This window comes from Pseudopodoces humilis, chromosome 3, assembly GCF_049639895.1.
Source record: "Pseudopodoces humilis isolate 2021_Gansu_Grassland_sample_001 chromosome 3, ASM4963989v1, whole genome shotgun sequence".
In the NCBI taxonomy this organism is placed as follows: Eukaryota; Metazoa; Chordata; class Aves; order Passeriformes; family Paridae; genus Pseudopodoces; species Pseudopodoces humilis.
In genome coordinates, this window is record NC_142202.1 from 36,384,658 (window position 1) to 36,411,628 (window position 26,971).

Sequence of the window (26,971 nt, forward strand, 5' to 3'; positions counted from 1 at the left end):
ATAAATTTTCATTATATTTTATTTACTTGTGTTCTTTGTACAGTTAGATGAAAATTCTTCACTGTTACTTCTTGAATCATAACCACAAATTCTTTTCTGTCCATCTTTTGCTTCCGTCCATTTTCCCTCCCAAAATCTCTTGTTTTTCTGTGCTGCTTGCTCTGGAAAGCTGGTGTCACGTGTACCTGAAATCTCTTTTAAGTTGTATTACATGTGCCTGAAGGAGATCTGGCTATCAGGGATATTACTGTAAAGAAATAAATACAATTGCACCATTTCTTAATCTATTTTAAAATGGCTTTCTGCATAATGTGTAGCATGCTATTGAAGTTAAAATCCTATTTGTGAATTAGAAGTTAGAAAGATGTCTCAAATATTTATAGCAGCATACTCAGTTTCTTAGTATTCTCAGTTATACAACTAAATAAGTATATCAAAGTTACATTTAAAAAAATTATTTACTGCTAAACTAAGGAGATCAAGAAGTTCAGTTAGTTTTCAAAATGTATACAAACGGGGCAATTGACACATAATTAGTTTTATTTTCCTTGCTCTTTGGTTTGAACTGTTTTTTGCAAACCCCAGTACATCAAACTATGGAATGGATCATTGGAGGGGTACTTGTCTCAAGTTTACACTTTCAGTGTACACCAAGCTTGTCCTCAAAACAGAAATGTGACTTACTAAAAGAAAGCTGCACCCTTTTGCACAGCACAGGCTTCTGAGTGTGTACCTGGTAAGAAGCACTTTCCATCCTGTATGAATTATCAAATGTGCTTTAAAAATAATTTGAAAATAGTATTTTGAGGCTCCTGTATGATGATCTTGTACCACTGGAATGTGACATTGGTGTTAAACAATGGATAAGGGCAATTTAAAAGAGATTACAAGGTAGTTACCTCTGATCATTCTTTCATACACTTCTCTAAGTGATAGATCTTCTTTTAGTGTTGTGCTTGTTTTTTTTATTCTTGTACTTTTTTTCATGGAAACAAGTAACTGGTATTTATAGTAATACGAAAACTGTACTGTGATAAAGATAATAGGTAGGGAATCTTTCCACTTCTGCTTTCATGTGCACATTGCTTCTCCCTGTCATATCAATTGGTGTTTCAACTTCTTCTTCACAAAATTAGCGTGGTTAGCTTGAAAGCTTTAAAGTTTGAAAGACTTCTACTCCAGAAATTCATATGGATGTCAACTAATACAAAGTAAGTTTTTCTTCTTGTTAAAGAGGCTGTGCATAGGTGCAGAATGGACCGTGTGCTGCTGCCTGCATGATTGGAATTTTCTCTGTACAGTGGGTCATTGTCTTCTTTTTTCCTGACAGCAACAGCTGGGATGAGCATGTCTTTGAACTGGTTCTACCAAAAGCCTGTATGGTTGGACATGTGGACTTCAAATTTGTTTTGAATTCAAACATCACAAACATTCCCCAGATTCAAGTGACTTTACTGAAAAATAAAGCTCCAGGCTTAGGGAAAGTCAATGGTAAGAAAAAACTAGGATATCTTTCAAAACATTATTTCTTTTCTCAAACTCATTATTCTCTGTGATGTATATCAGAAAAATTGCTTGCAATTGTGTAAGTATTACACTTTTACTGATTTATTCTATTTCTCAGTATCATGGGCTCTTTTCAGTTATCATGCTTGAATGTGAATTGGAGAGACAAACTGGGTTAACAGTTTCAAAATCTTGACATTTATACAAATAATGGTACATAGCTCAAAAAGACTGAACTCAGTTTATAGTTCTGTACTGCATGAATACTACAGTCATTAAAAATAAGTTGTCAATTGTAAATCATCATAGAGATTGATTAAACAAATGGTACCCTTTTAAGGTCTTGATATAGTAAAGAATATATACTAAATTATTCCAAGTCACGGAAGGAGATTGTTTGCCAGTGAGAAAATAGCAAGGCTTTTCATAATGGAAGTAAAAAATCCTGTGGCTTCCTTGGGAATTCTCTCATCATTTGGCTCATTAACTAAGCTGTGTGAAAGTTGCAAAATGATTTCACCTTTTATTCATTGCAGCTTTGATAGAGTAGACCAAAGTTAGGAATGCTCTTGCCTTGGGAAGGTTCCTGACTGGACTCTGTGTCTTACTAGCTCTCAGGGAACCTGTGAGGGGGTAACATAAATTGAAAGTCAGTTCTTTGATGTGGAAGTACCTCCTTTGGGATTTTCCTGTGGTGAGAGCATTCGTTTCATGTGCTGCTGCTTCGTCTGCTAGAGTGGAAGGTATTACATGCTGCACTTCCGTTTATTGAGGCATTAATTGCTTATCTTTATCTGGCCACCTCTTTTTCAAAAGCTTCTGGGAACTGGCTAGTTCAGAGAAATCTTGCTGTCAGATATTATTAAATTGCTTGCTGGATATAAAACGTGTTGAGGAGAACAGCAAACATGATCATAAAAGCCCTTTTTCCTTCCCTTTTCCTGTTTTTTAAACTGCTAAATAAGACCATCCCACTTAAACACAAGAGTAACAGCTGTAAATTTCAGAAAGGAATATAGGCGTTTCAAAGATCATTAACATGCTTTCATAAAACTTCACTCTGTAGCATTCCCCAGTGTTTAACAACAAAAAAAAATGTGTGCTGGAGGTGCTCCTTAAATACTGTAAACTAGTTGTTATCCAAGAACAAAATATTCTAGTATAGTAATACTGTGTGAGAAAAGCCTATTCTTTTAGGGTTCAAGATGGTTTAGGTTTGACAGAAGCGCTAACTGTGACTGCAGGCCAGCAGTCAACAGGTGTTCTTTCAGTTTCTTCAATTTTTTTTAATCCTTGCCGTAAAACCTTAATTTTAACACGTAGAAGAAATTTGTTCTATCAAAGAGAAAACCAGAGCAGATTGTCCATGTTTCTGTCCTGAATGAAACCTGCTTTGTTTTCAGCATGATTTCAGTCCATTTGCACACCTGGATGTCAGAATTAATCTGAGAATCTTCACCTATGGAACAAAACAATAGAAGAAAAGCTAAATGCTTTCCCCTAATGCTTCAATTTTAAACACTTCCGAGCAAACAGTTCCATGAGGTGGTAATTCCTTGGAGACATTTGGTTTAGCTGTGAACTAAATTGCCAGATCTCTCTGTGAGTGCTTTTCAGCAGAGCATACTGATCAGAAGACATGACATAGCTTTTCCAGAAAATGGCATTTCATTTCCTTACGTGCAATATACTGGAATTTGCTTTTTTCTTTTACAAGGTAGAAAAGGCATTGAATGGGGGGTCAGGCAGTCTGGAAAGGACTGGGGAATATGAGAGCACCTGCAAGGCAGCCTTGGCAAAGTCTTTTTTGTTTTTTATTCATTAGGGTTGGACTAACCAACTTCTTCTCCAAGTGTAACTGCATTGCAGTTGTTTCCTTCCCTTTTTCAATTTCTTGAGTTTTGGAAAAGGACTTTAGTGACATTTGCCTTTTTCTATGCACTATTGAATAAAATAATAGGACACTAATGATTTCATTATAGGGGAAGACAAAGATAGATAATTTATATCTGTGATAGATCTTAACCAAAATGTTCCAGTCCTAGGGAGAAGTAATATTCAACATTGTTTGATGGCTCTTAGAAATGTATAAAAACCTCAGACTGAAATTCAGTTAACACCCCTCCCCCCAATTTCTCTCCTTCCATGAGGAGAGAAAGGAATGAAAATTTTAAGATAATGAGATGTAGAGAAGATGTGCAGGGCAGAGTTTATTCAGTCATTTTTTTTGTATGACAGGAGCACTGGAAGCAGTTAAATATGTAGTGTGTAGTAATGGGAAGGCCAAAGACATAATTCTTCCGGTTGGGAACTAATGGTTTTGGTCTGGCAGTTAATTCACTGTATATGCTTCTTGTTAATTTGCTTGCATGTCCTTTTCATCTATAATTCATGTGATCCATTTAATTGGAAAAAGCGCTGTGTTTAAGTATTACCAAAATAATGTTTGATGTTCAGCAGGAGCAATCCAGTTATTTTAAGTTTAAATTATCAAACTTTCAGTACTGGAATCTTAATTGCTTAGGAGTAATCTGCAGTTGATTATTAGGGGAAAAGAATTTGGGCAGTGTTAAAACAAAACAGGCTCTTTACAGGTCATTTAGATGTACTATTTTTTTAACTATTTGCTGCAACTTCAATCTGTTTGAAAAGCATATCTTTGGATACTTGTGGGTTTGTATTAGAAATATTGCTATAGGCAGAAAGTTGATAACTTTGCTATGAAAACTACCACTTGTGTTTTTCCTGAGCCTTGAACAGTGTTTGAAATAATGATAATATTTTTACTTTCAGAAGGAGCAATAGATAGACAGATCACATCTCCCTTATCTCCAGCTCTTAATATTGAAATGGAGAGAAATGGAAAACCAGGACTGGTGGAATTCAGTGAAGAAATGCAGTATATGGATGTAGAGGAACCACAATGTAAGTTTTATTGATCTTGTTTTACTTCAGTTAAAATAGGACCTTGCTTTTTTCTTCTTTTAATGATAAATTTGACTTCCTCTGCAAAAATTTCTCAGACATTAAAATAGAATAATTTCTCAGCTGTCTTCAAAGATATTTTTCTCTCTGGTCTGTTTGCTGTATGACTTAAAAGTTTAACACAGACACACCAGAAATGTCCTAAACTACTAGAGAGTTTTGGTGGTTACAAGCAGATTAATGTTTATTTGAATTTAGAAATCAAGTAGATTGATATGACACCTTTGTAACTTAAATTGCTAGCCTGTTTCAGCAATATTTTACTTTGTTTCTTTGGCTAGTTTAATATAATTTTTCCTTAAATACCTGGCTTTTGTAGAGATTGCTGCAGTAAACCAAGAAAATAAGGAACAGAACATAAAGAATTCATAACTAGGCCACATCACATTGACTGTGCCTGTTTTTATAACTTTTTTGTTAACTAGCACTCTTCCACAAAATGTCTTAGGCTGTGAAAGGCAATGAGTGGGTCTGAGTGAAGAGAGCTGCAGACTAAAATTTGACAGTTGGAGTGTCTCAGTTCTAGAGCGATGGTTCTTTTTCTTGGTCCTTTCAACAGTCTTTACACCTTTTCTCTCATGTAATCAGACTTATCTAGAGCATGACTGTCCTTTCCAACCCAAACCGTTCTTGGATTCTATGACTCCAAGAAAGGAGGGGTTACAAAGAATGATGGGAAGGATCTAAGGGCTGATAAAAGTGCCAGAGGGAGGTGTTTTATGCTGAGAAAGGAGCGGCAGATGACTGAATATGATTTCAATAGTTTATATCTCCCATAGAAGAAACAAAGCTGTCCTTGTTTTAAATTTAGTATTTGTTTCATTTTGTTTTTAAACAGTGTTCTGCTTCTGTAACAACCCAGTAAGGCTAATGGCCCTGTATATATTGATTCTTTATTTCATCAGTTGTGTATTTTGTAGCTTTTATAAGCCAGATAACACATATATTAATCCATATAATGTAACTGAAAATGGTTTTAAAACTGTCATCTACCTCAATTGATTTTAGTGGGAAATGTCTAAAAGTGAACTTCAAGTCATTTTTTATGTCAAATTATATGTGTTTAGTGATCAGAGTTTGACATGGTGCATTTTAAATCCATACAAATGATCAGATTTTGTGACTTAATTATGGCTAATTCAGATCCATATTACTCATGTTTTTGTAAGGTCTTAGATTGTGTCCATTTCTGGAGGAACACAAGGAAGATATTCTTTGTGGTCCAGTATGGCTGGCTACTGGACTTGATCTATCAGGCCATGCTGGAATGTTGACACTAACAAGTCCAAAGCTTGTTAAAGGTAAACCTTTATTTATTTAGTTTATTATGCTATTTGCATGAAGCTTGTGTAACAGAAGTGCATCTCATACTTCTGTAGTCAGACACAGGTTTGTTCTTTATTTTTATATTGACCAATTTTGCTGTATAACACCATATTGAGTTGCTGTTTCAAACAGATGATAAACTACTGTAATTAACATGGCTAATCTGTTCTGTTTACAACTTGCAATGTGTTTAAATTGTGCAAATTCTCCCCACTCCCTTTTTCTTCTCCACTTTTAGGCATGGCTGGTGGCAAGTATCGTTCATTTTTAATTCATGTCAAAGCAGTGAATGACAGAGGAACAGAGGAAATCTGCAATGGTGGTATTAGACCAGTGGTTAGGATACCTCCTCTAAAACCTCAGACCAGCAAGGGCCATTCACTTGCTTCATTGTTGGCAAAAGTTGCAGCAGGCAAGGTAATGAATAGCCAAGGAAGATTCATGTGTTAGTTGTAGAGTTGGTATGATTCATGTCATCTGAAAATGAAACAGCTGTTAGCAGAATTAAGATCTATTAAAAACTACTTTCTAAATAGGTGACACTGTGTTGACACCTTCAAGAATTAGAGTTCAACATTTCTAAGTTGTTTCTTTTGTGCAGATTTAATTGAAAAGTTCTCTTCTGCCACTTTCACATTCTGAACACTTGTTTTTGAAACTTCTGTTTCCTTGAGTGTTTTCAGTTGCTGATAGGCCTCATCCTTCTGTGAAGATGTGTGCATGTGTATTGTTCTATATTAAAGCAATTAGTGAATAAAAATAGTCTCTTTTGGCACAATGCTCAAACTGAGAGATTTTAGCAAACTGCTTGCATTTCACTGAACAAGGTATAAAAATAAATCAGAAACCATATGATTTATGAATGTTATTTTTCTGGAAATATAAGGAAAAGCCATCTAGCAAAATTGAAGCCACTACTTCTTCAAGAAAATCAGATAATCTGCGAGGCTGTGACTTACTTCAAGAAGTCTCTGTTACAATTCGAAGATTTAAAAAAACTTCAATTTCAAAGGAAAGGTTAGTAGGTATCTTTTAATTGTGAAGAAATACTAGCTTTCGTTATGCTCCTCATAAAAAGCTTAGTTCTTGAAATGGCTCAGGTCAAGATACTGTTTCAAGTTGTCATTTTATAAGCTTATTATATATATGGAAAATCCTGTAAATTGCAAGAGGGCACTATGCTGTGAAATTTGTGGTAGAGTAACACCATGCGTGAAATTACATGTTGAGTGGGTTTTTTTGCCTGACTTCAAAAAGCAAATGTAAATAAGTTTCCTTGGTAAAACACATACATTTTTTAAAGGAAGCTCTCTTTCTATTTCCACATTGCCTTTTTTCTTAAGGCAGAAATTATATTAATTGTCAAAACGTTTAGAATCAAATCAAGCTAACAAAGAAATTTTTGAAGTCTTTGGTTTGGTACTGTAGACCTAGATGCAGGTAATAGAGTATTTAAAGTGTATTACCAGCTGCCACCCTGCAGTGGTGGCACTGACTGTAACAGGCATGAAGAGGTCAGTGAGGCAAAGAGGTATGTCCAAACAGTTGATAAGAGTTCTGTAGATGGTGAAAGTTTGTTTAGGTTTACAAGTTGCTAGACCAGTTTTAATAGGGGGAAAAAACATCATAGAAGCTTACTGGATGTAATGTAATGTAATGTTCAGTGAGCAGAAAATAGGATAATTGGGAATGTGTGCAAAGAAAGTATTGCATTTGCTTGTGTACTGCTTTTATTTTCATCCAGGTTTCTCTTTTTTGCTGCTTCTAACAGCATGCAAAGCTGGAGAATGGCCATATTGGATAATTCTGTTTTTCTCTTTCCTTCCCCTTCTCCCTAGAGTTCAACGGTGTGCCATGTTACAGTTTTCAGAGTTCCATGAGAAGCTGCTCACTGCTCTTTGCAAGAAGACAGAGGAGGGTCTGACTACAGAACATGCTCAGAGTCTAGTACTCGACACGCTTTGTTGGTTGGCCGGAGTGTATTCAAATGGCCCTGGCAGGTGAGAGAGGAATTATGTTCAAATTATCATGGCTATTTCTCAGTATCAGTTTAGTTTAAAAAAATAGTTTTATATAATTCTCTAAAGTATGCAACTTGTTTTCACAGCTCAAAGGAGGGAAATGACAGTTTGCTTTCTAAAACACGTAAATGCGTCTCTGATATTATACGTGTTTGCTTCTTTGAAGCTGGGCGGAGCATAGCTCACAAATGTGCACGATTTCTTGCACTATGCATCAGGTGAGTGCTAATTACCTGCATATTTTTTTTTAAATTTATTTCAGTTTTACATGTATTTGGGGGATTTGCATGCATTCTAAACTGAACGTTGTGTTTGTTACACTTTGACATTAAATTCATAAAGCAACAAGATCTGGTAAATGTTCTGTTCAGGAAATATGTGTTTAGGGTATGACGGCAAAAAACATCAGTCTTTCAGCTTCATCTTCTGGAGGAGATTTTATCCTTCATTCTTACTTTCTTAAATGTTAAAGTGTCTGTGTTGTTTTTTTTTTTTAGCAATGGCAGGTGTGACCCGAGTCAACAAGGGTTTGGATCAGTTCTTCTAAAAGCTTTACTCGACAATATGCCTCTTTTGCCTGCTGCTGCCACAGGTGGTACGTATGCAGTGTTTGTTGTAAATGTATACTGCGCATTTGTTGTTTCAAATTGTATTAGACTCCCTTGTGAAATTAAAATGAGGTATTGTTCAGTTAGTACAAAATGCTCCTTGGACTGAGCTGGTCATGAAGTAGGCTTTGCAGTTGGTGGAATTTTAAGCAAATAAGCTTGCTTAAACCAGAGCATTAAGGCTGACATTTTTGGAAGAGCCTAAGTAAGTTTTCTAAGAATTCTGAGAGATGTTTAGCTACAACAGATTCTGTTGATGTAAGTGACAGTCAGGGTGGTCTGTTATTTTTTTATGATTAGGAGATAGCCAGGAAACTTGGCTATCAGAATGATGTCCAACTAGCAATCCACTTCTGATTCTTCTGCACTACAAGGAAATTTTAACCAAATTAAATTTCCTTTTCATCTATATTGCAGTGTAACGGTCTCTTAGCACCTTCTTGAAGCATCTGGAGTGCCAGATGGAATGGGAAGATGACTACACCCTTGTATTTTGGGTGGCAAGGCCTGCTTTTCACACTAGGACGTCGTTGAATTGTTCCTAGCTTGGCATAACCAGTGGGTCTTGCAGAAAAATTAGTTTGCATTCCAAAAGGCTTGTCGTACTACCACCCAGGTCAAAACATAACACAGTGCTGCAGAGGGTTTGGAATGCACAGGGAGTGAAGGAGAAGGAGGAAGCTGAGATTTGTATTTCTGTACAGAACCACCCTGCTGTGATCTCAGAACTGATTTGTATGGAAGCAGTGTCTCCAGCAAATACAGATTAAGGAGGCAGCAAACAGAACCAGAGGATGAAAGGAGGAAAAGAGTTGGCTCTGGAGTATGGCTTGGCTCTGATGGGATTGGGACCCCTAGCCAAGCACTTTAATATATCAAGAACATTTTGATTGTTGTGAGCAGGAGCAATGAAAAGTGTGCAAAGCTGTCTCTTGGGAACCATTTTTTCCTTCAGTTATGTGTTAGTTGATAAGAGAATTAGAAGTACTTGTAGAAACGTGATTACAGAATGATTCTTAATTGAAGTCTCTCAAGAAAGGGGAAGGGGTAGAATATCTCCTAGTCTGTATTCAGTAGCCATTAGATAATTATCACTTCCATTGATTATCTTTCAAAGTGTGCTTTCTCAATGAAAACTTTATAACATGTTTCACCTGAAATATTTTTTTTTTAATGCAGGATCAGTGTATTGGTATTTTGTATTGCTGAACTATGTAAAGGATGAAGATTTGGCAGGATGCAGTACAGCTTGTGCATCATTGCTGACTGCGGTGTCCCGGCAGTTGCAGGATCGCCTAACACCAATGGAAGCATTACTTCAAACAAGGTACTAAGAAATGTTGTAAACTTAATAAAAACAAACCTGAGAACTGTCTAATGCCATCCTTTGGTGTTCTGAAAAAGACGGTGTGTTACACTGTGCTGTATTTGTTTGAGCAAGGATTCATTTGCTAAAGTTCTGGAAAATGGTTTTAACTTGCACGAAGCTGAAGTTTAATTTAATTGCTATCTCAGATTTTAAATCAGCAAATGTTTATGTGGTATTTGAAGTCTGTGCAATCCTTAAGTTAGTATTTATGATTTTTAGTGTAAGGATCATGTCATATTTTGGAGGGAATTACATATACAGAATAGTTTCAGTTTGGCACAGTGTTTCACAAAAGCGTAGTCTTTCAGTAGGCTGACCATATATTTAATGTATTTCTTCTAAAGGCCAGATTCTAGGTGTAGAGACCTGGAGTAATTTACTGGCAATGCAGGTTCTTCTTTTAAATTACTTCTATTTAAAGTATTGATGTAATTTAGGACTGGGATGTTGCATTTTTTACATATTGAGCTGATTGGCCATTTAATTTTGGATTTACGTGATACAAAAAGGAAATTTCTGATGGTTCAGTTTTGTAGCAGTTTCCGAAGCTGCATTATGATGAAGGAAAAATACTGCTGTTTGACAGCTCTTTCAATTGTGGTTTGTGTGCAAGAGTTTTCCTCAAAATCAAGCAAGATCAAGGTACAAAAGGTTTGGTGGAGGTTCGTTAAGAATTTAAAAAAAAAAAAAAAAATTGAAAATTTAATAGAAAATGTAGTAAGGGAAGGTATGGAGGAGGGAGGATATCTCTTTATTTTTGCTTTTGTTTTTAAAAATTTGTAATTTCAAAAGACTTCATAAAGACTTAGTCTTGGGTGTTAACACTTGGATTCTTACCCTGCTATCTACTGCATTCCTCTACTTAGTTCTTAATTTATTTCACCATCTGTAGTCCTTGCAGTTGATTAGAAGATTTATCACAGCAATAAAAATGGTATCCGGACAAATTGAGAATTTTGAAAAATAAAGTGAACTGAACCAAATGGAGGAGAAAAATGTAAAAATTACACCTGACAGGAGAATGGCACCTTTCTGTGGGAATTGAGTTGTTTCTTCATATAAATTGCTTCCAAGTACTTTCTTTAAACAGAAAAACAGAAATAAACTACAATAGAAAGTTTTCTTCCTTTCCAGTTGCCCACTTTTGAATTTGGTACATGTGACACTTCAGATCACCTTCTGGTGAGCACAGCTGTCTGCATGGCAAGGGAAGATTTCTGAAGTGAACCCATTCTTGGTGTCATTTGAGCTATAGATTTTCTGAATATTTCTAGACAGTATTTTATTGATTTTCTTCTTGGAACTTAATTTGCTTTTTCTTTTAACTCTGTAACCTCATAGGTAGTTTAAGAGTAGCAGCAAATTTCTTATTTGATTGCAATAGCTCTCTAGCAAAGACTGACTATTTCTTGATTTAGTTTACTAAATTATGCAAAATTTGTGGGCCTTTTCTTTATATGTCTATGGATCAAGAGAATACTCTCATTTTTGGGTTTTGGTTTTTGTGTTTGTGTTTCTTTTAATGAGAAATCAGTAGGCAGCCACAGCTTCGCCCTTTTCCCCTTTTCTTTCCCCAAATTGTATTATATATTTTTTGGGGTGCATTTGTGTTGCAGAGTTTATACTATTGTGTTTTATCTTCTTTGTCATTGGTCCCAGATGCAATAGCCTAACATGTGGTAATCAGCTAAAAGCAGATGTCTAATTAAAAGATTTGCACATTCATGAGATTTTACTATCATGTGCCACAATAAATCAAGTAAGACTTGCAAGGATAAGGCTGGTAGGGTGTGTTACATGATTTTGCAGTTCAGAAAACAAAAAAAAAGGAGATTTAGATAGCATTTTCAGCTGTCTTAAAAAAAACCAGACTGGTTTTGTCTCTAGAAAATCTGAAAAGAATTCTCCAGCCTGTTATTGAAAGTACCAGATTCGTGTAGTCGTGGAATTAATTGTTCTAAATATTGTAAGGTTTTACATGGTTTAATTATTGCTATCATTAGCATTTGAACTGTTTCCTGCTCTCATCTAATCTGAAAACTCTCCTGCTGCAATTAAAGCCTTTTAGTGCTTATGTCCTCCTCACATTGGCACTGAAGAGTAGATTCATTCTAAACAAATTCTGGATGTCTGGAATGTACTTGTATCTTCATTGTATTCTTCAGACCTGTAGTCATTCTTAAAGCATTCTCTTAAGCTTCTTTGGTCCTTGTCTTCCTTGTATGGTGATACACAAAATTTTACACATTATTCCAGCTGAGGGCTCTGATGCATGAAGCAGAAGAGGTATTTTGCATAGTTTATGTTCATTACTGCACAGATGAATAAGATGATTGATCAGTTTTCACATTATGTTCTTTATTCAGTCTTGGTTTTTGTTTTTTGGTTTTTGTTGATGTATCTTCTATATCCTTTTGTGAAAAGGATTGCTAATAAAGCTTAAAACAGTGAACCTGATCATTTCTGCTGAAGAACAGGTAAAAGGCACTATGCTTGTTGAAATAAATCTGGTTGGACAGAATAAAACCCTCTCCAGCATGTTCAAATTCTGATTCTGCTCTACAATGCTCTTGCAGAATTCTGACATTTTATCACCTTCTTACTTAATAAATCAAACTATTTAAAACATATAAGTAATCAGTGTAAGTGTTGAGCTGGACTGATTTATTGAATGTTTAAATCTGATGTCTAAAGCAGGCTGTGAAGGTACTGCATTGAATTTTGTCAGAGCATTTTTGTGTGTTTTAGTAGCCACTTTACAGGAGCGGGTTGTCTTGGCTGGCATACAACAGAAAGATCAGGCAGGAAACACCTCCAGATGTGCAGGATGCACACCTGTCTAATGCATGCTTGCAAAGAGCAACCAAGTCTATCCTTTGTTGTTCTGAGTATAGTTATTTCAAATTTGCTGCCTTGTAAATAACTTGGTTGGGAAATGGAAGGTTGATCTGTAATTCTCAGATGATCTGCCCTTTTGTAAGATCGTTCATCATTTTCTGATAATTACTGTGTGGCCAAAAGTACTGAGCCTGGCTAATTATGGAAACATTTTAACAATCAGAGAAGTCTAGAATCTGTTTTTACCTCATTTCTGGTGCTGTATTCATGTAGACATTTACACTTTCGTGATTAGTTGATCAAAAAAGACATTTAAACATTCCAGCCTTCTCCGCATGTTGGGTTATTTTACCTCATCTGGTAAAGAAAAGAAAAACTTCTTGGAGGCAGAGGGAAGAGGGGCTGGAAGAACTTACTGCCCTTGCTAGTGTGTTTGTGGAAATATTTCAGATTTCTTCTGTCTCTTGCCAAGGTTTAGAGTGTTATGTTTCTCACTTCTGTACCTACACAGATGTATTCTTTCTTTCTACTCTGGCTTAGTAATTTGGCCTGATTTCCATTTTTCCTCTTTTCAGTTGCTGCTAATAAGAATCGGTAAACACTAAAAAAAAAGCCAAAACAAACACAAACAAACCCCACTTCCAAACAAAAACAAAACCATAAAAGAGCAAAGAACCCCACTGATTTTGATACTACTTTGGAGTTTCCTTTTTCTCGGCTTATAAAACCCTAATTGATTTGGGACCACTTTGAGTGACGGTGCTATTTTTTTCCCTCCAGCACTGCCAGAGTAAAAGTTACGAGTTTCCTTCTGTTGAGGTATTTATCACAAGCGTTGATTGGTATGCCCAGCAGCATTTCATTTTTCAATTCTTACTTCAGCTGGAAGAACAAGCTGAGGCAGAATTTCTTCCGGTGTTTTGAAACTGGTTTTTATTGACTTCAGACTAATGTCTCATTTACCATGTGCAGGTGTGTGTATTGCTGTGGCTCATTGTCTAAGGCTTGTAGTTCTGTTTTCCATGTCTAGTGTGATTGTGTGTCATGTTTCCAGGACAGTATTACGTCTTCAAAACTCTTGAGTAACAAAGAGTTACTTACTTTACATTATAAGCTGTTTGAAAATGCCATCTACTAAGTTATTTTAATGAAGTATAAGTAAGTGATAATTTCTAAGATGGGTCAAGTGAATGAACAGAATAGTTTGGAATATAATAAATGCTGATGGTGAAATACTTGGCCTTTTACTATAAATAATTTTATATCAGTTCTTATTGTACGAATGGTGCTGTTTGTCTTATTTGCAGATATGGATTATACAGTTCACCTTTTGATCCAGTTCTGTTTGATTTGGAAATATGTGGCTCTTCTTGTAAAAATGTATACAACAGCAGTATTGGAGTGCAGTCAGATGAAATTGATTTGTCTGATGTTCTATCAGGTATGTCTGTTTATCAGCAATTGTGGTAGAATTGGTAAATCTCTATTATACCGTTTTCTTTTCGTGAAGATGTGATTTTATACTTTCCAACCAGGCTAGAGTCCAAGGTATTTTCTTGCTCATAGTATCTTTTACATTTCCTGTGGCCTTAGGGCAAGGAGAAAAAGCCTCGTTCTGGAATCTCTTATTCTCTTATCCTGTAGAATATCTCAGGGTAGAGATTAGACAGAAAGGCTGCTCTCATTCCCTGGGTCAGTCATGTAGGAATCATCTGTCACCTCTTTCAAATGGCTTCCTTGAGGTGTGGTACTATTCATCTAGGCTAGCAGCCCTCAAATAGGCAGAGAAACATAAATGGATTTTTCTGAAGTTGGGAAGCTGCCATGTGGCATTCCTCTACTGAAATATAAAGGTTTAATGAGATATTTTTTCTGTTTTAGAGGAGTTAAAATACCTTAAAAGCATATTTGTGTCTATCCTCTCAGGTTAATTCATAAGTGAATCTTCAGGCCTGCAATGTCCTAAAGAACTAGATAATTTTTACCTGTCAGGAAATTCTTTTCATAGCAAGCATATTCATCAGCCAAAGTGACTCCTTTCCTTTTCTTGTATGCTATTGCCTTTCTCCTTTCTATCTCTTCCTCTATACAACTCTGTGAATTTGTTTGGATATTGATTATTAGTCTGGGTTTTATACTAAATTCATGTATGATATTAGTTGGTCTGACAGTTTCTTCCTCTTCCTTTCTGGTAACATCAGTATATTTTTGCAAGCTAATTTGCTTTCAGTGTAGAAAGAATAGAGCATCCATATATAATTTATTTCTGGAATTAAAAAGGTTGTACTACGCTTCTATCACAATTGACAGTTTGACTTATTAATATACTCTCTTCAGATTTGACAGCATTATAATTTTAATAATATACTTCCATTTATATTGAGGAATAGTGATAGTGTTAAGATGTTTCTTCTACAACAGGAACTAATAAAATATGTGCATTATATTTAGTTCCTCTGTCCCTTTTGACATTTCATGACTTGAAATGTCACTATCAAGAAAACATTTGCTGACTGTGCAGATACATGTTTCTCTTTCAGGAAATGGGAAAATAAGCAGTTGTGCAGCTGCTGAAGGTAGTTTTACTTCCCTTACTGGACTTCTGGAAGTTGAACCTCTGCACTTTACCTGTGTTTCAACAAGTGATGGAACTAGAATAGAAAGGGACGATGCAAGTACGTTTACTGGTATATAAAATTTTTCATTTCTTCTACTTAGTGGAGTTCCACAATACATTTTTAATTGAACATGATGACACTGTTTGACAAACTGATTGCTTGTAGTTTTGCAAGCATTGAAATGTTTTGTCTGTGGTTTGTTTTTCCTTAAATAGTTTCTATATGTGAAGTTAAACTTCTTGAATCTTAGCAAGCAAAGTGGATTTAAACAATACTAATTTGAATCCATTTGTTTCTATTTGAGAGTATAATGTACAAGCTTGCATCTTTACCTTACAACCTTTTGTGGTGGAAGAATTCCGGAGCAATAGGTGGCTTTCCTGTAATCCAAGTGTTACATGTATGATCAATGTGCTTTGTCTAGAAGCCATATACTTTGTAACTCAAGATGATGTTACCTTGTAGCAAGAACTGCATAAAAAGATATTTCTCTTGTTTTTACATCACTCTGAACAATTAATAAGGAATTAAAGGTGTTTTATAATTTCTACATACATGTTTTGTTTTGTTTGTTTGTTTCATGCCAGTGAGTACCTTTGGGGTTACCCCAGCAGTTGGTGGCCTCTCTTCTGGAACAGTTGGGGAAGCCTCGACAGCACTGAGTTCAGCAGCCCAGGTAGCTTTGCAGTCTCTCTCTCATGCAATGGCCTCAGCCGAGCAACAGCTCCAGGTGCTGCAAGAGAAACAGCAGCAGCTTTTGAAGCTTCAGCAACAGGTTGGAGGCTATTTGGCTCTTTTTAGTGCTAAACCTAAACTTAGAAAGTGAGAAAGTAGTTGCAGAGCTGGTTGCCTTTTTTTTTCCTCCATAGTGTATTTGAGGAAGGAACTGCTCAGTGCTTTGGTTTGTTCTTCTTAAGCCAAGTGCTGCGAGTGTCTCCCGTTCTGCTTTGGTCTTTCAGACATTATTTTTGTGTATTTTAACGGTGGGTTGGGAGTTTGTAATAAAAACTAGGTCTTCATAAGTAAGTATATCAGTCTGAAATTGAAAAAGTGTACCGAAATGAAAAGCACAGTTGCTGACACAAGGAACTGCCAGTCATGAAGCCATTGTTAGTTGTCTAGTGCTTGTCTATGTTGACTCTGCTTTGCTGTTCAGTAGTAGGGTTTTTATTATTTTTTGATTGTTCCATCTAGTTACTCATGTTCCTCTGCTTGTGAGTCAAATTAAATAGATAGTTTAATAGTTTAATTTTTCAGATTATAGTTGGTCATCCAGCTTGGCTATATTGAAAGTAGCTTAGGTTTATTCAATCCAGTTGTATAATCAGAGTTGAACTCATGGCTCAATACTACTCCTGTGTTCACAAGTAATATTATCTGCTACATACATTGCTTTCATCTTCTCCACAGAAAGCAAAGCTGGAAGCAAAACTGCATCAGACAACAGCAGCAGCGGCAGCAGCAGCATCAGCAGTTGGTCCTGTTCACAACTCCGTGCCTTCTAATACAGTAGCAGCTCCAGGGTTCTTCATTCATCCTTCAGATGTCATTCCACCAACACCAAAAACTACTCCTCTCTTCATGACTCCACCTTTGACTCCACCTAATGAAGCAGTTTCTGCTGTTATTAATGCAGAACTTGCTCAGCTTTTTCCTGGTTCAGTCATTGACCCCCCCACAGTTAACCTTGCAGCACATAACAAAAATACAAGCAAGTCTAGAACGGTAATTATTTTCTTTCATTTTTCTTAGAGATATAAGATGCTATAAGCATTATCAGGGTCTTAATTTGTACTTGAGTGCTAGTAAATATATGTTTATTTGGGTGAGATGTGGAAATTGTATCACTAAATTTATACCATATGAAAAGAACTTAAGAAAGCAAGATAGTATTGTTCCAGTACCTCATATGGTTTCTCTTTATTGGAGCTAGCTTAACTGTGTAAGGAGTTATTAATCCTTTGAATTTAGAAATTAATATATTTTGATGGTTCATGCTCAAATCTAAGTGTAGTGAGGTGTTGTCAAAATGGTACATCTTTAACATCTTACAACAAATGCATAGATTTTACTTAATTTTACTGGTGTTTTTCCACTCCTCAGAATCCACTTGGATCTGGCCTTGCTCTTGCAATATCTCATGCTTCACATTTTCTTCAACCTCCACCTCATCAGTCAATTATTATAGAGCGAATGCACTCAGGTAAAACCACAATTCTTAATAATAGTTTTGACACATGTTCTAGTAAGAAGGGGAATATTTTCTGGGGCCTTTAAATAAGTTGCTTAGCTACAGGCTCTCTTAGCTTTCCAGAGTAAGAGATATTTCTCAGTTTGCATTCTGTCATATCTGTGAGTTTAAGACCTAGCACTTGGTGATAGTTGAAAAATCCTGGAGACTCGGGGAATATGTTTGGTCTCTGAACAGAGCACCTGTTCAAAAATAATGCATAAAAACCAAAACAGCTTCATTTAAGTTTATGCCAAAATTTTCTTCTCAAAGTGTTCAAGCTGTAGTGAGAGTTTCTGGATTCTGCAGCTATTTTTAGTCTGAAGTATACAAATATACCTTTTAAACAATGCATAAACCTTTATATACCTTTTAAACAATACATAAACAATGGCTTTATTGTTTGAAAAGTAACATGTCTTGCTGGATAGCATACACTGGTCTTTCAGGCAATCCTGTGTTTTCTCATCTAGGAGCAAGAAGATTTGTGACCCTGGATTTTGGAAGACCTATATTACTGACAGATGTATTGATTCCCACTTGTGGAGATTTGGCTTCTTTGTCCATTGACATCTGGACTTTAGGAGAAGAAGTGGATGGAAGGCGACTGGTAGTGGCTACTGACATTAGTACACATTCACTTATTTTACATGACTTGTTGCCACCCCCAGTTTGCAGGTTTATGAAGGTAAAAGGATCCTTTATGTTCTTGATGTTTGTTAGTACATGAACTTTCACTTAAGCTTTCTTCAGACCAAACTTTTGTTGACTATAAACTTTTAATGTATTTTTGACTTCGTTTATTTTTCCTGTTTTGGTACAATTGTGTTCCAATATACTTGCCTTTTCTTTCAGATCACAGTTATCGGTCGATATGGTAGCACAAATGCTAGAGCAAAAATCCCATTAGGATTTTATTATGGCCATACCTATATCCTACCCTTTGAAAATGAGCTGAAACTAATGCATGATCCCCTCAGAGGAGAAGGCGAAGCAGCAAATCAGCCAGAAATTGATCAACATTTGGCAATGATGGTTGCATTGCAAGAAGACATACAGTGCAGGTTAGCAGGAAAAAAAAATTGCATTTGCTAATTATTTTAGCGTAAAACACTGGGATATCATAATATTACAGATATTTTTTTCTTCTCATTACATTCTTCAGACCAAAAAAATACTCTGCTGCTGTTGAGTTATTGTGAATGTCTTTATAGCAGTAACAAAGACTACACTGTATTTGTTTACTGTATCTGTTTTAACAGTGCATTCACAATGGACCAGAAGTTGTCTTCTGGCAGGGTGATTGTCAAATGTATTGCTGTTTGCTAATGTGTATTGAACTGTGTTTTTTGAATATTTCCCTTTAGGTACAATTTGGCCTGTCATCGGTTAGAAATCCTTCTGCAGAGTATTGACCTGCCACCACTCAATAGTGCTAACAATGCCCAGTACTTTTTGAGAAAGCCAGACAAGGCAGTGGAAGAAGACAGCAGAGTATTTTCTGCTTACCAGGACTGCATTCAGCTGCAGCTTCAACTCAACTTGGCTCACCATGCTGTTCAGAGACTCAAAGTAGCTTTAGGTGCAAGTAGGAAAACACTGAAGGAACAATCTGATCCGAAAGAGCTGATTCAGATGTCATCCACAGAACAGTTACGCACCATCATTAGATACTTACTGGATACTTTGCTCAGTTTGCTGCATTCATCCAATGGTCTGTATTTTTTGAGGTTTTGATTTTTTTCTCATGTTAGAAACAATTTCCAAGTATTTATGTTTCTTGACCTGCACTTTTCTACTATGAGGCCTTTAAGCTATGTTTAGATGTAGAGTCATAGAAATGTAGAATGGTGTTTGAGTTTGTAGAGGTCTTAAAGATCATCTAGTTCAAACACCCTGCCATGGAGAGTGACACCTTTCACTAGACCAGGCTGCTCCAAGAAACATCTTACTATGATTTGTACAGCCTACATTGTAATGTTTTACCAGTGGTACCAACCTGGCCTAACCACTTCCTGAAAAGGATAGGAGAAGGTGTCAAGATCCTTCTTGCTTTTGTGTAGTCCTGGCTGCATATTCCTTTGTTCCAATAGTCATATCCTTCTGTGGGATGATCCAGTTTGCTGAAGTAACAAAAAACTGCCTAGGAGGAATACTCACATGGTTTTCACATTGTGAAGGGATCACCTTGTGAAAGGATCTGTGAGCACTGAGGCCTGTGCAATGCTGGGATGGATTAGGCAGTTAGAAGCAGACTGAAGAAGTAGAAATTCCTTCGAGAGTGGTGGTGGTAGTGAGCTAATAAAACAAGTATTTCTAATTAATTCTAGTTAGTTAATGATTTTTTTTTTTGATATCCAGTAAAGATTTTTATTTCCTAAGCTTGCCGTTGAAAGAATTCTTGGAGACTGAAATTGAAAAATCTGAGTAGGAGTTAGTGGTATTTTAAAAAAATGAGAACATTGTTGTGTTGATAGGTTGATGTGTGATTTTCTGTGCCGGTTTGTTCTAAAGTGTGATGGTTTTTGCTTTGAGTAGGTTCTGTGGGGGTATTTGCACTGACATAGTATTGATTTGGTTTTGACTAAATGGCCTGGTCTTTGCATTTCCTACAAATCACCATCTCCCCATATATTCCCACCTCCTTTACTCCTGCGCCAACAAGTCTAATTCTAGTAGTTTTAAAAACTTACTGCAAACTTTTTCCTATGTTTTCAAGTCATTGTCTCTTTAAACAGTGGTATTCTCTTTTCTTAAAAGGGCACTCGGTTCCTGTGGTTCTGCAGAGTACCTTTCATGCTCAAGCTTGTGAAGAGTTATTTAAACACCTGTGTATCAGTGGAACCCCCAAGATACGATTGCATACTGGCCTTCTGCTTGTTCAGCTCTGTGGAGGTGAAAGGTGGTGGGGTCAGTTTCTCTCAAACGTACTACAGGAATTATACAATTCAGAACAACTTCTCATATTTCCACAAGACAGGTAAGGTATAAATCTATATTGATACATTAACTGTGGATCGGTGAAGCAATTCCATTGTTCATAACTTTGCGTTGGAATTGATGAAATGGGACTGAAGGGTACTTAGCCATGGTGTTCACTGATTTAAGAAATAGACCCAAAAAAAGTACTGCAGATGGTAGATGTCCAATTGCAGTTATTTTTTGCACCTATTTGGTTCTTACACCACAAAAATTTGCTATTTTTTTCTTGCTTGGAGATCTTCACATACCTAGCAGGATTGCTCCTCAGTGTCAAAAAACGGCCTTCTGCTTTACCAGGCTTAAATGTACCCTCATCACAGAGCTGCTCTTCTCCAGTATTTGAAAGTGGGATTGAGACTGAAAGGTACACTATTGGCATTCAGTGCTAAAGACTGCACTGAGAGAAGTGCAGAATCGTGTAGAGTTGAGCACTGAATGTTGTATGCATTGATTATTTCAGATTATTGATGGAGGTCTTTTCCAAATGTTAGCATTTTATTTTAATCAAACATATTTGCTGCTTAGCAGTTTTCTGCCTTCTTTGAGCAGCAACATCTGTATTTTCATATCTTTTAAAAATTCATTAATTCAAGGATATAAGAATTCATTGATTTTAACTCTCTTTCCCTGCTATCAGTAATATGTAATAGGAAATAAAATGGATGAGATCTTGTTTCAGATATGGAAGACTGCTGACCTCTTGAGGGTGAAAGGGAAGATGTTCACCCTAAAATGCTGCATAAACATTAACAACGATAGAATGTGAAATCCAGTCTACTTGCTGGGCCACAGTACTGCTTTCTGTAGCAGCCTGTCAGATGAAAGCATAGGTCAATATTGTTATATAATGTATGTTGCAGAATATTACTTGATGATTATGAAAAAGAAATAAAATCTTAAATATGTAAATTTTATTTTTAGGGTCTTCATGTTGCTTTCTTGCATTGGCCAAAGATCGCTTAGCAACAGTGGTGTTTTAGAAAGTTTACTTAATCTTCTGGATAACCTGCTGTCACCACTGCAACCTCATTTACCTGTGCACAGAAGAACTGAAGGTAGCCTTCTGATTTGGGAGATTATTTTCATATTCAGTATAAACTAGAAAATTGAGAGACTAACTCACAATTTTGGTGTATTAAAAGAAGAAATTGCTTGTTTACTATATTTCTAAAACACAGTTGTCTTTTAAAATGTGATGAATCTTCTTGTTCTTTAGGTGCTAAAAGAGATTCTTTCCCCCACCCCATTAAAACCTGAGCAAAATCTATTTGATTGTTTATAATTCAGCTAGGAAGCTTTGGCAGAGTGGGGTGCAACATTCAGTGTATAGACAGCTCTAGTGAATGACTTTGGAATTTAATGTTTTGGAAAGAAATGTTCCTTTTTGCTTGTGAGATCCTTTCTAAGTTTCAAGTTTTTGAGGTGAAACAGATAGGAAGACAAGTTTGTTCTGTGTATCTGCATGGTTTATGCCAAACTACACGGTGTTTGTTCTTGTGGGGCTTTTTGTAATTACAAGGAATTTACATTTTTTTGATGCTAAAAATTTACTAAAAATATATTCTGTGAACTTGATTTTCTTTGAGAGTTCTCTTAACTACCCCAAGGTTGCATATTCTTACTTTTGAAAACATCACACTCTACTACTACTTCATTTGTTATGTACACATAGCAAAGCATCATAGAAGATAAGTTGTTTAACATTCTTAGCCTTGTGAGATCTGTAAAGTGCCAGCTGAGCCTCTGTCCTTAGTTTTCCCTTGTGTCCTGATGTTAACACACCTACAGTTGGTGTCAGAAGCTGTCCTGTTGCTTCCCACTGATCTACCATGTGCTTTCTCTATTGGGGCCATATCCTGCTATAGTCTCTAACTAGTTTGAGGCAAACCCAAGCTTACATCTCCTCTACCTCTGTTTGCACTCTCCCCACAGCTTCCAATTCCTTTCATAGCTCTTGCCTTACTAGTTGTCCTCATGGAGGACTTTAGGAAGCAGAAGTAACTGATACTTCAGAGCTTTATTTGCTGGTCTTCCAGCTTCCTTCCTCCTGGACAGTACAGGTGAGTACTAGGGCAATATTATGTGTGGTGGAAGCATCAGGTATGACAGAAGAAATTCCTATTTGAGAACTATCACACATAAATCAGGGTCAAAGGGGTGAAAACTTACTGGGGAAAAGTGAAAAAGCAGAGGAAAATCTGAGTAAGAGGTGAATGTTATGGGTGGAGAGAAGTTTAAACTTTGAGGCCGGAAGAGGAAAAAAGGAATGAGAAAAAGACACTTGGAGGGAGGGAGGGAGAGAAGCTGAGAGCTTTTATTTTTTTTTATTTTTTTTTGAGAGATAAAAGAAAAATAAATGGTCTTGTTTTAACAGAAATATGAAAAGGTATGTACTTCACACTGCAGCAAAAGCCTTTTTTATTCTGCCAGCCAAAAAGGTGTGTAGTGGTCACCAGTGCTCCTCATTTCTGTTCTTGCAATTTAGTCTGTGGTTCCAGTCCAGGTCCTGTTGTGGACCTGTTGGGGTCCTTCCTCTGCCTGCATGGGATGGGCTGCTTTCTGTCAGAGTGTGCTCAGGGAACTGCAGTTAACAAGTCAGGCTGCATCCTACTGCTTGGATGCCAGCAGCTACATGTGATTTTGGATGGATCGTTTCTGTGCCTTAGTTTTCTTGTTTGATCTACGTTTAATAATAATTTGAATTAATTACAGCTTTTTTGAGGTCAGTGCATGAAAAGCGCAGTGTAGTTAAATGTGGCTCAGCACAGTGCACTGATATGAAAATGTGGGTGTAACCTCTAGTGCTGATGTCTTTGCTGTATTGACATTATAGAATTATGCCATTTGCATAATGACTGTAATTAAGTGGTCATTATTTGTAGGTTCCTGGTTTTGTTGAGCAGTCATGAATTCACTTTGGAACTGTTCATTTAGATTTCTGTATGCACAAAGATTTTTCTTGTATGAAGCTCAAGATACGTTTTTTTTCTTTCTGGTTATGCAAAAATATGGCATTTAAAGTGTGAGACTGAAATAGGCATTAGCCAGTTGTTGGTGCTGCCAGTGTGGTTCATCTAGTCTGAAGTCACTCTTGGCTGTCCTGAAACTTATTCAGATAGCTACGTTGAAAATACACTAATGGAGAAGTAAAGATGGAGGCATCTGGATGCAGTTAAAACTATCTTATTGGAGCCCTGCTTGATGGAGGAATTGCACACTGTAGAATTTGAGATATCTACTTCATGTGCCTTAATGCAAGGAGCTGTCATTATGCATTTGGTATTTAGGAAATTTAGACGTAAAATTGACTCCTTTTAAGAAAAATGCTGTTTAATTCTTTGCTTGAACAGTTGAGGTGAAGCTTTTGACTTCCGTCTTCATCAGACTAAGAGAACTGTGACATTTCTGTTTGCATCTAAGTTTTATACTGATTTCTTCCCTCATTTATGAGTGCTCAGACTCAAACTCTCCTTTTAAAAAATAAAAAGAGGGGAATGGAGTCGTTGTGGCCTAGTGAAATGTGTGGTGTTTGTTATGTCTTCAGAAATTTATTAAGGTACTGAAATTTGTTTATTTTAAAGGAGTTTTAGATATTCCCATGATCAGTTGGGTTGTAATGCTGGTGTCCAGACTACTGGATTACGTAGCTACTGTTGAAGATGAAGCAGCCACAGCCAAGAAACCTCTGAATGGAAAAGAGAGGGAACGATTTTTGACAGGTACATCAGGTTTATTATCAAAACTTGATTCTATGTGTATTGCTCTGGGAGCTGTTCAAATATGTAAAATGCATTTTCTATTAATTTGAAAAAGGAGATTTTAAAAACACATTGCGATCTTTTTCTTTTAATTCTTTTCTACTTATTTACATCCCCATTTCCTTATAAATATAATCTCTTTCATTTTTTCAAGTGAAAAATGCAGGATTGATTTTAGTTTGTAAAATGTCTGTATATTACCCTGTGACTAGGACTTCACAATTGAGCGTGCACCATGTTGAAACACTGTGTATTGTGAAAAAGGGTCAGCAGTGTTACTTCATAATTGTTTTGGTAATTGTATCCACTATTTTTAAATGTGGTTTTTGTCTGGTTTTAATTTATTTCATTATAGTAGTAGTAGTAGTAATAATACGTACCATATGTTGTTGTTACTATCATCATCATTATTATCACTGTTATTATTTTGATCTTTTAATATCTTTCCTAAAAATTAAAATAAAACTTTTTTGCATTATGAAGCTGGTAATCTATTTTTACTTAGGCCAGAACTGTTTACCTGCTTATATATTCTAAGAATAATGAAAAAAAGATGGTAGTACTGCATTTTAAAATCACACAGAAATACTACTATGGGTGGGGATAGTTGAATAATGCCAAGAGTTAGATTTAGCTTGTCTCGTTAGTACTTAGTGTTTGGAGATGCCAACCATTGAAACAGAAAGGCTTTTCTCTAGAGGTAAATGGGGTTTAATAAGATGGATTAATTTTTTTAAATTTTATTTCCATTAGGAAACCAGTGGAGTTTTATAAATAATAGCCTTCACACTCAGAGTCTGAGCAGATCTACTAAAGGCAACAGTAGCCTCGATAGACTGTATTCCCGAAAGATCAGAAAGCAGCTTGTGCATCATAAACAGGTGACTTCCTGCATGGTAGTGGCTATTTTCACAGAAGTATGTCTCGTTTATAGGATATCTCATTTCTTGAAACAGCAGCTTTGGCATTGGGACTCATTCAGCCTTGCTTTTGCATAGGTCTGATTCTGTAGCTAAAGGCTGCCTAACTTCTTTGACATTCATCTAAGACCATGGGGCAAGGGATCTGCTGGAAAAACAAATGTTGGCGTGTACTGTTGTACTCTATTGGACATTAAATATAATGAACTTTCTATATAAATCTGAGTACACCTGAGCACAAGCACCTAAGCTGTGGTTTAAAAATATGTTAAAAGCTCAAGTTACAGTTTGAACTGAAGATTGCTATCATGTGAACATACTGATCCTTTTAACATCTTATTGCTTAAATTTTCATTTATTCCTATTAACATTTTCTTTTAGCAACTTAACTTATTAAAAGCAAAACAGAAGGCTTTGGTGGAACAGATGGAAAAAGAGAAAATACAAAGCAACAAAGGATCATCATACAAACTTTTAGTAGAACAGGCAAAACTAAAGCAGGCTACTTCAAAGGTATGATGCTCTAAACTGTAACTGACTTCTTGTCCTTTGTGTGAAAAGACCTGTTCCTGCAAAGTCATTTTTGTCCTACTTTGACCTTATTATAAAAAGTTGTTTCATCATGGCTGCTATCAAGAATATTCTAATACTGAAATAAAGCAGCCGTCTGGAAATTTATTGCTCTGGGAAAAATAGTTTATCATTCTTCAGGGTTCTTTTAGGTAGTCATGGCCAAAATTATTAATAAACTTGTAGCTTTGGGAATGCCAGTCATGTCATTAAACTTTTTATAACATACAGCAATAGAAGGATAAAGTAGTACTTCATATGGCTAGCTTTTATGCATGATGCTCTCCTAGATGCTTTCCTGGTTGAGTAATCAGAAAATTAATCATGCCAATGTCTGTCTTCCAAAACTAATAAATATGACTTCTGAGAATTATTTTTTAAGTTTGTTATAAGCTCCTTAGCTTCCTGAAGGTACCCACCACTTCAGTTGTGGCATCTTGAAGTAAGCTCCAGATAATTGCAAGTTGATGCAGTTAAAGATTTGTTTTGGTTATGAGAGGAGATGCTGAAATTTAAGGATTTTAGGCGATGACTGCAGGGAACACAAAAAATGTGTAAATCTTTCTAGCTACCAAACTTTGGCGTCTCTTGAAATATTTACTCCCTAGATCAAGAAGTACTCATGTCTGTTAGAATACCTGAAAATAGGTTTGTGGAAGGAGTTGACATGGTGTGGGACCTTATAGGGAAAAAAACTTCTAGTAATTTGGGGAAAAATAAAGCACTAGCATAAAAATAAAGCCCTAAGTTTTTACTAACTGTGCTTGTCATGAGCTGTTCTTTCCTGCACTATCTTCTGCTTTATTCCAGCAGGTTATACCAAGGGGGCTGTTCCACTGGTGGCTCCTTGAGACATCTTTTAAACAAGATACTGGCTGAACTGTGCTGTCCAGCTGTTTTAAGTTTCACTTTGTAGTAGCCATGTTGCATAAAAAAACATGTTGAACTAAAGATCTTTCCTCTTGTAGTTTGACTTGTAGTTAAGATGTTACTGTAAACTTGATAGTTGCATTTCATGCAGGTTTTGCTATTGCTATTTGATATTGTCTACTAAGCACTTTCAGTTATGACAAGCTGTGAGTGACGTAAAACATGTGCTGCATTTAGGAGAAAGTGAAACCTTTGTCTTAGTAAATAGCTCTTTTCTTTGGTCTACTTTAGTAGCTACTGCTTAAGTGAGATTATAAGAGGCATTTGTATTATCTAATGACTGCTAGTGTAGCTGATACAATGAGCTGAG

The 26,971-nt window shown here is 36.2% G+C and overlaps 1 protein-coding gene across 4 annotated transcripts in view; it reads left to right on the top strand.

Moving 5' to 3' along the window:
* Positions 1 to 26,971, top strand: part of BIRC6 (baculoviral IAP repeat containing 6) — a 174,982-nt gene that overhangs the window by 42,300 nt on the left and 105,711 nt on the right. For 2 of the 4 annotated variants that reach the window (XM_014255965.2, XM_014255963.2), the window contains exons 13-34: positions 1,331 to 1,491; positions 4,300 to 4,431; positions 5,661 to 5,792; positions 6,056 to 6,234; positions 6,704 to 6,834; positions 7,656 to 7,817; positions 7,925 to 8,056; positions 8,336 to 8,433; positions 9,626 to 9,773; positions 13,961 to 14,094; positions 15,194 to 15,340; positions 15,859 to 16,046; positions 16,682 to 16,996; positions 17,375 to 17,474; positions 17,975 to 18,189; positions 18,357 to 18,565; positions 18,869 to 19,215; positions 20,262 to 20,481; positions 21,405 to 21,538; positions 24,065 to 24,202; positions 24,995 to 25,122; positions 25,543 to 25,674. In XM_014255965.2, coding sequence (XP_014111440.2) covers positions 1,331 to 1,491; positions 4,300 to 4,431; positions 5,661 to 5,792; positions 6,056 to 6,234; positions 6,704 to 6,834; positions 7,656 to 7,817; positions 7,925 to 8,056; positions 8,336 to 8,433; positions 9,626 to 9,773; positions 13,961 to 14,094; positions 15,194 to 15,340; positions 15,859 to 16,046; positions 16,682 to 16,996; positions 17,375 to 17,474; positions 17,975 to 18,189; positions 18,357 to 18,565; positions 18,869 to 19,215; positions 20,262 to 20,481; positions 21,405 to 21,538; positions 24,065 to 24,202; positions 24,995 to 25,122; positions 25,543 to 25,674 — 3,682 coding nt within the window. The remainder of the gene's footprint in view (positions 1 to 1,330; positions 1,492 to 4,299; positions 4,432 to 5,660; positions 5,793 to 6,055; positions 6,235 to 6,703; positions 6,835 to 7,655; positions 7,818 to 7,924; positions 8,057 to 8,335; positions 8,434 to 9,625; positions 9,774 to 13,960; positions 14,095 to 15,193; positions 15,341 to 15,858; positions 16,047 to 16,681; positions 16,997 to 17,374; positions 17,475 to 17,974; positions 18,190 to 18,356; positions 18,566 to 18,868; positions 19,216 to 20,261; positions 20,482 to 21,404; positions 21,539 to 24,064; positions 24,203 to 24,994; positions 25,123 to 25,542; positions 25,675 to 26,971) is intronic. The other 2 variants (XM_014255961.2, XM_014255964.2) reach the window with 2 other exon arrangements.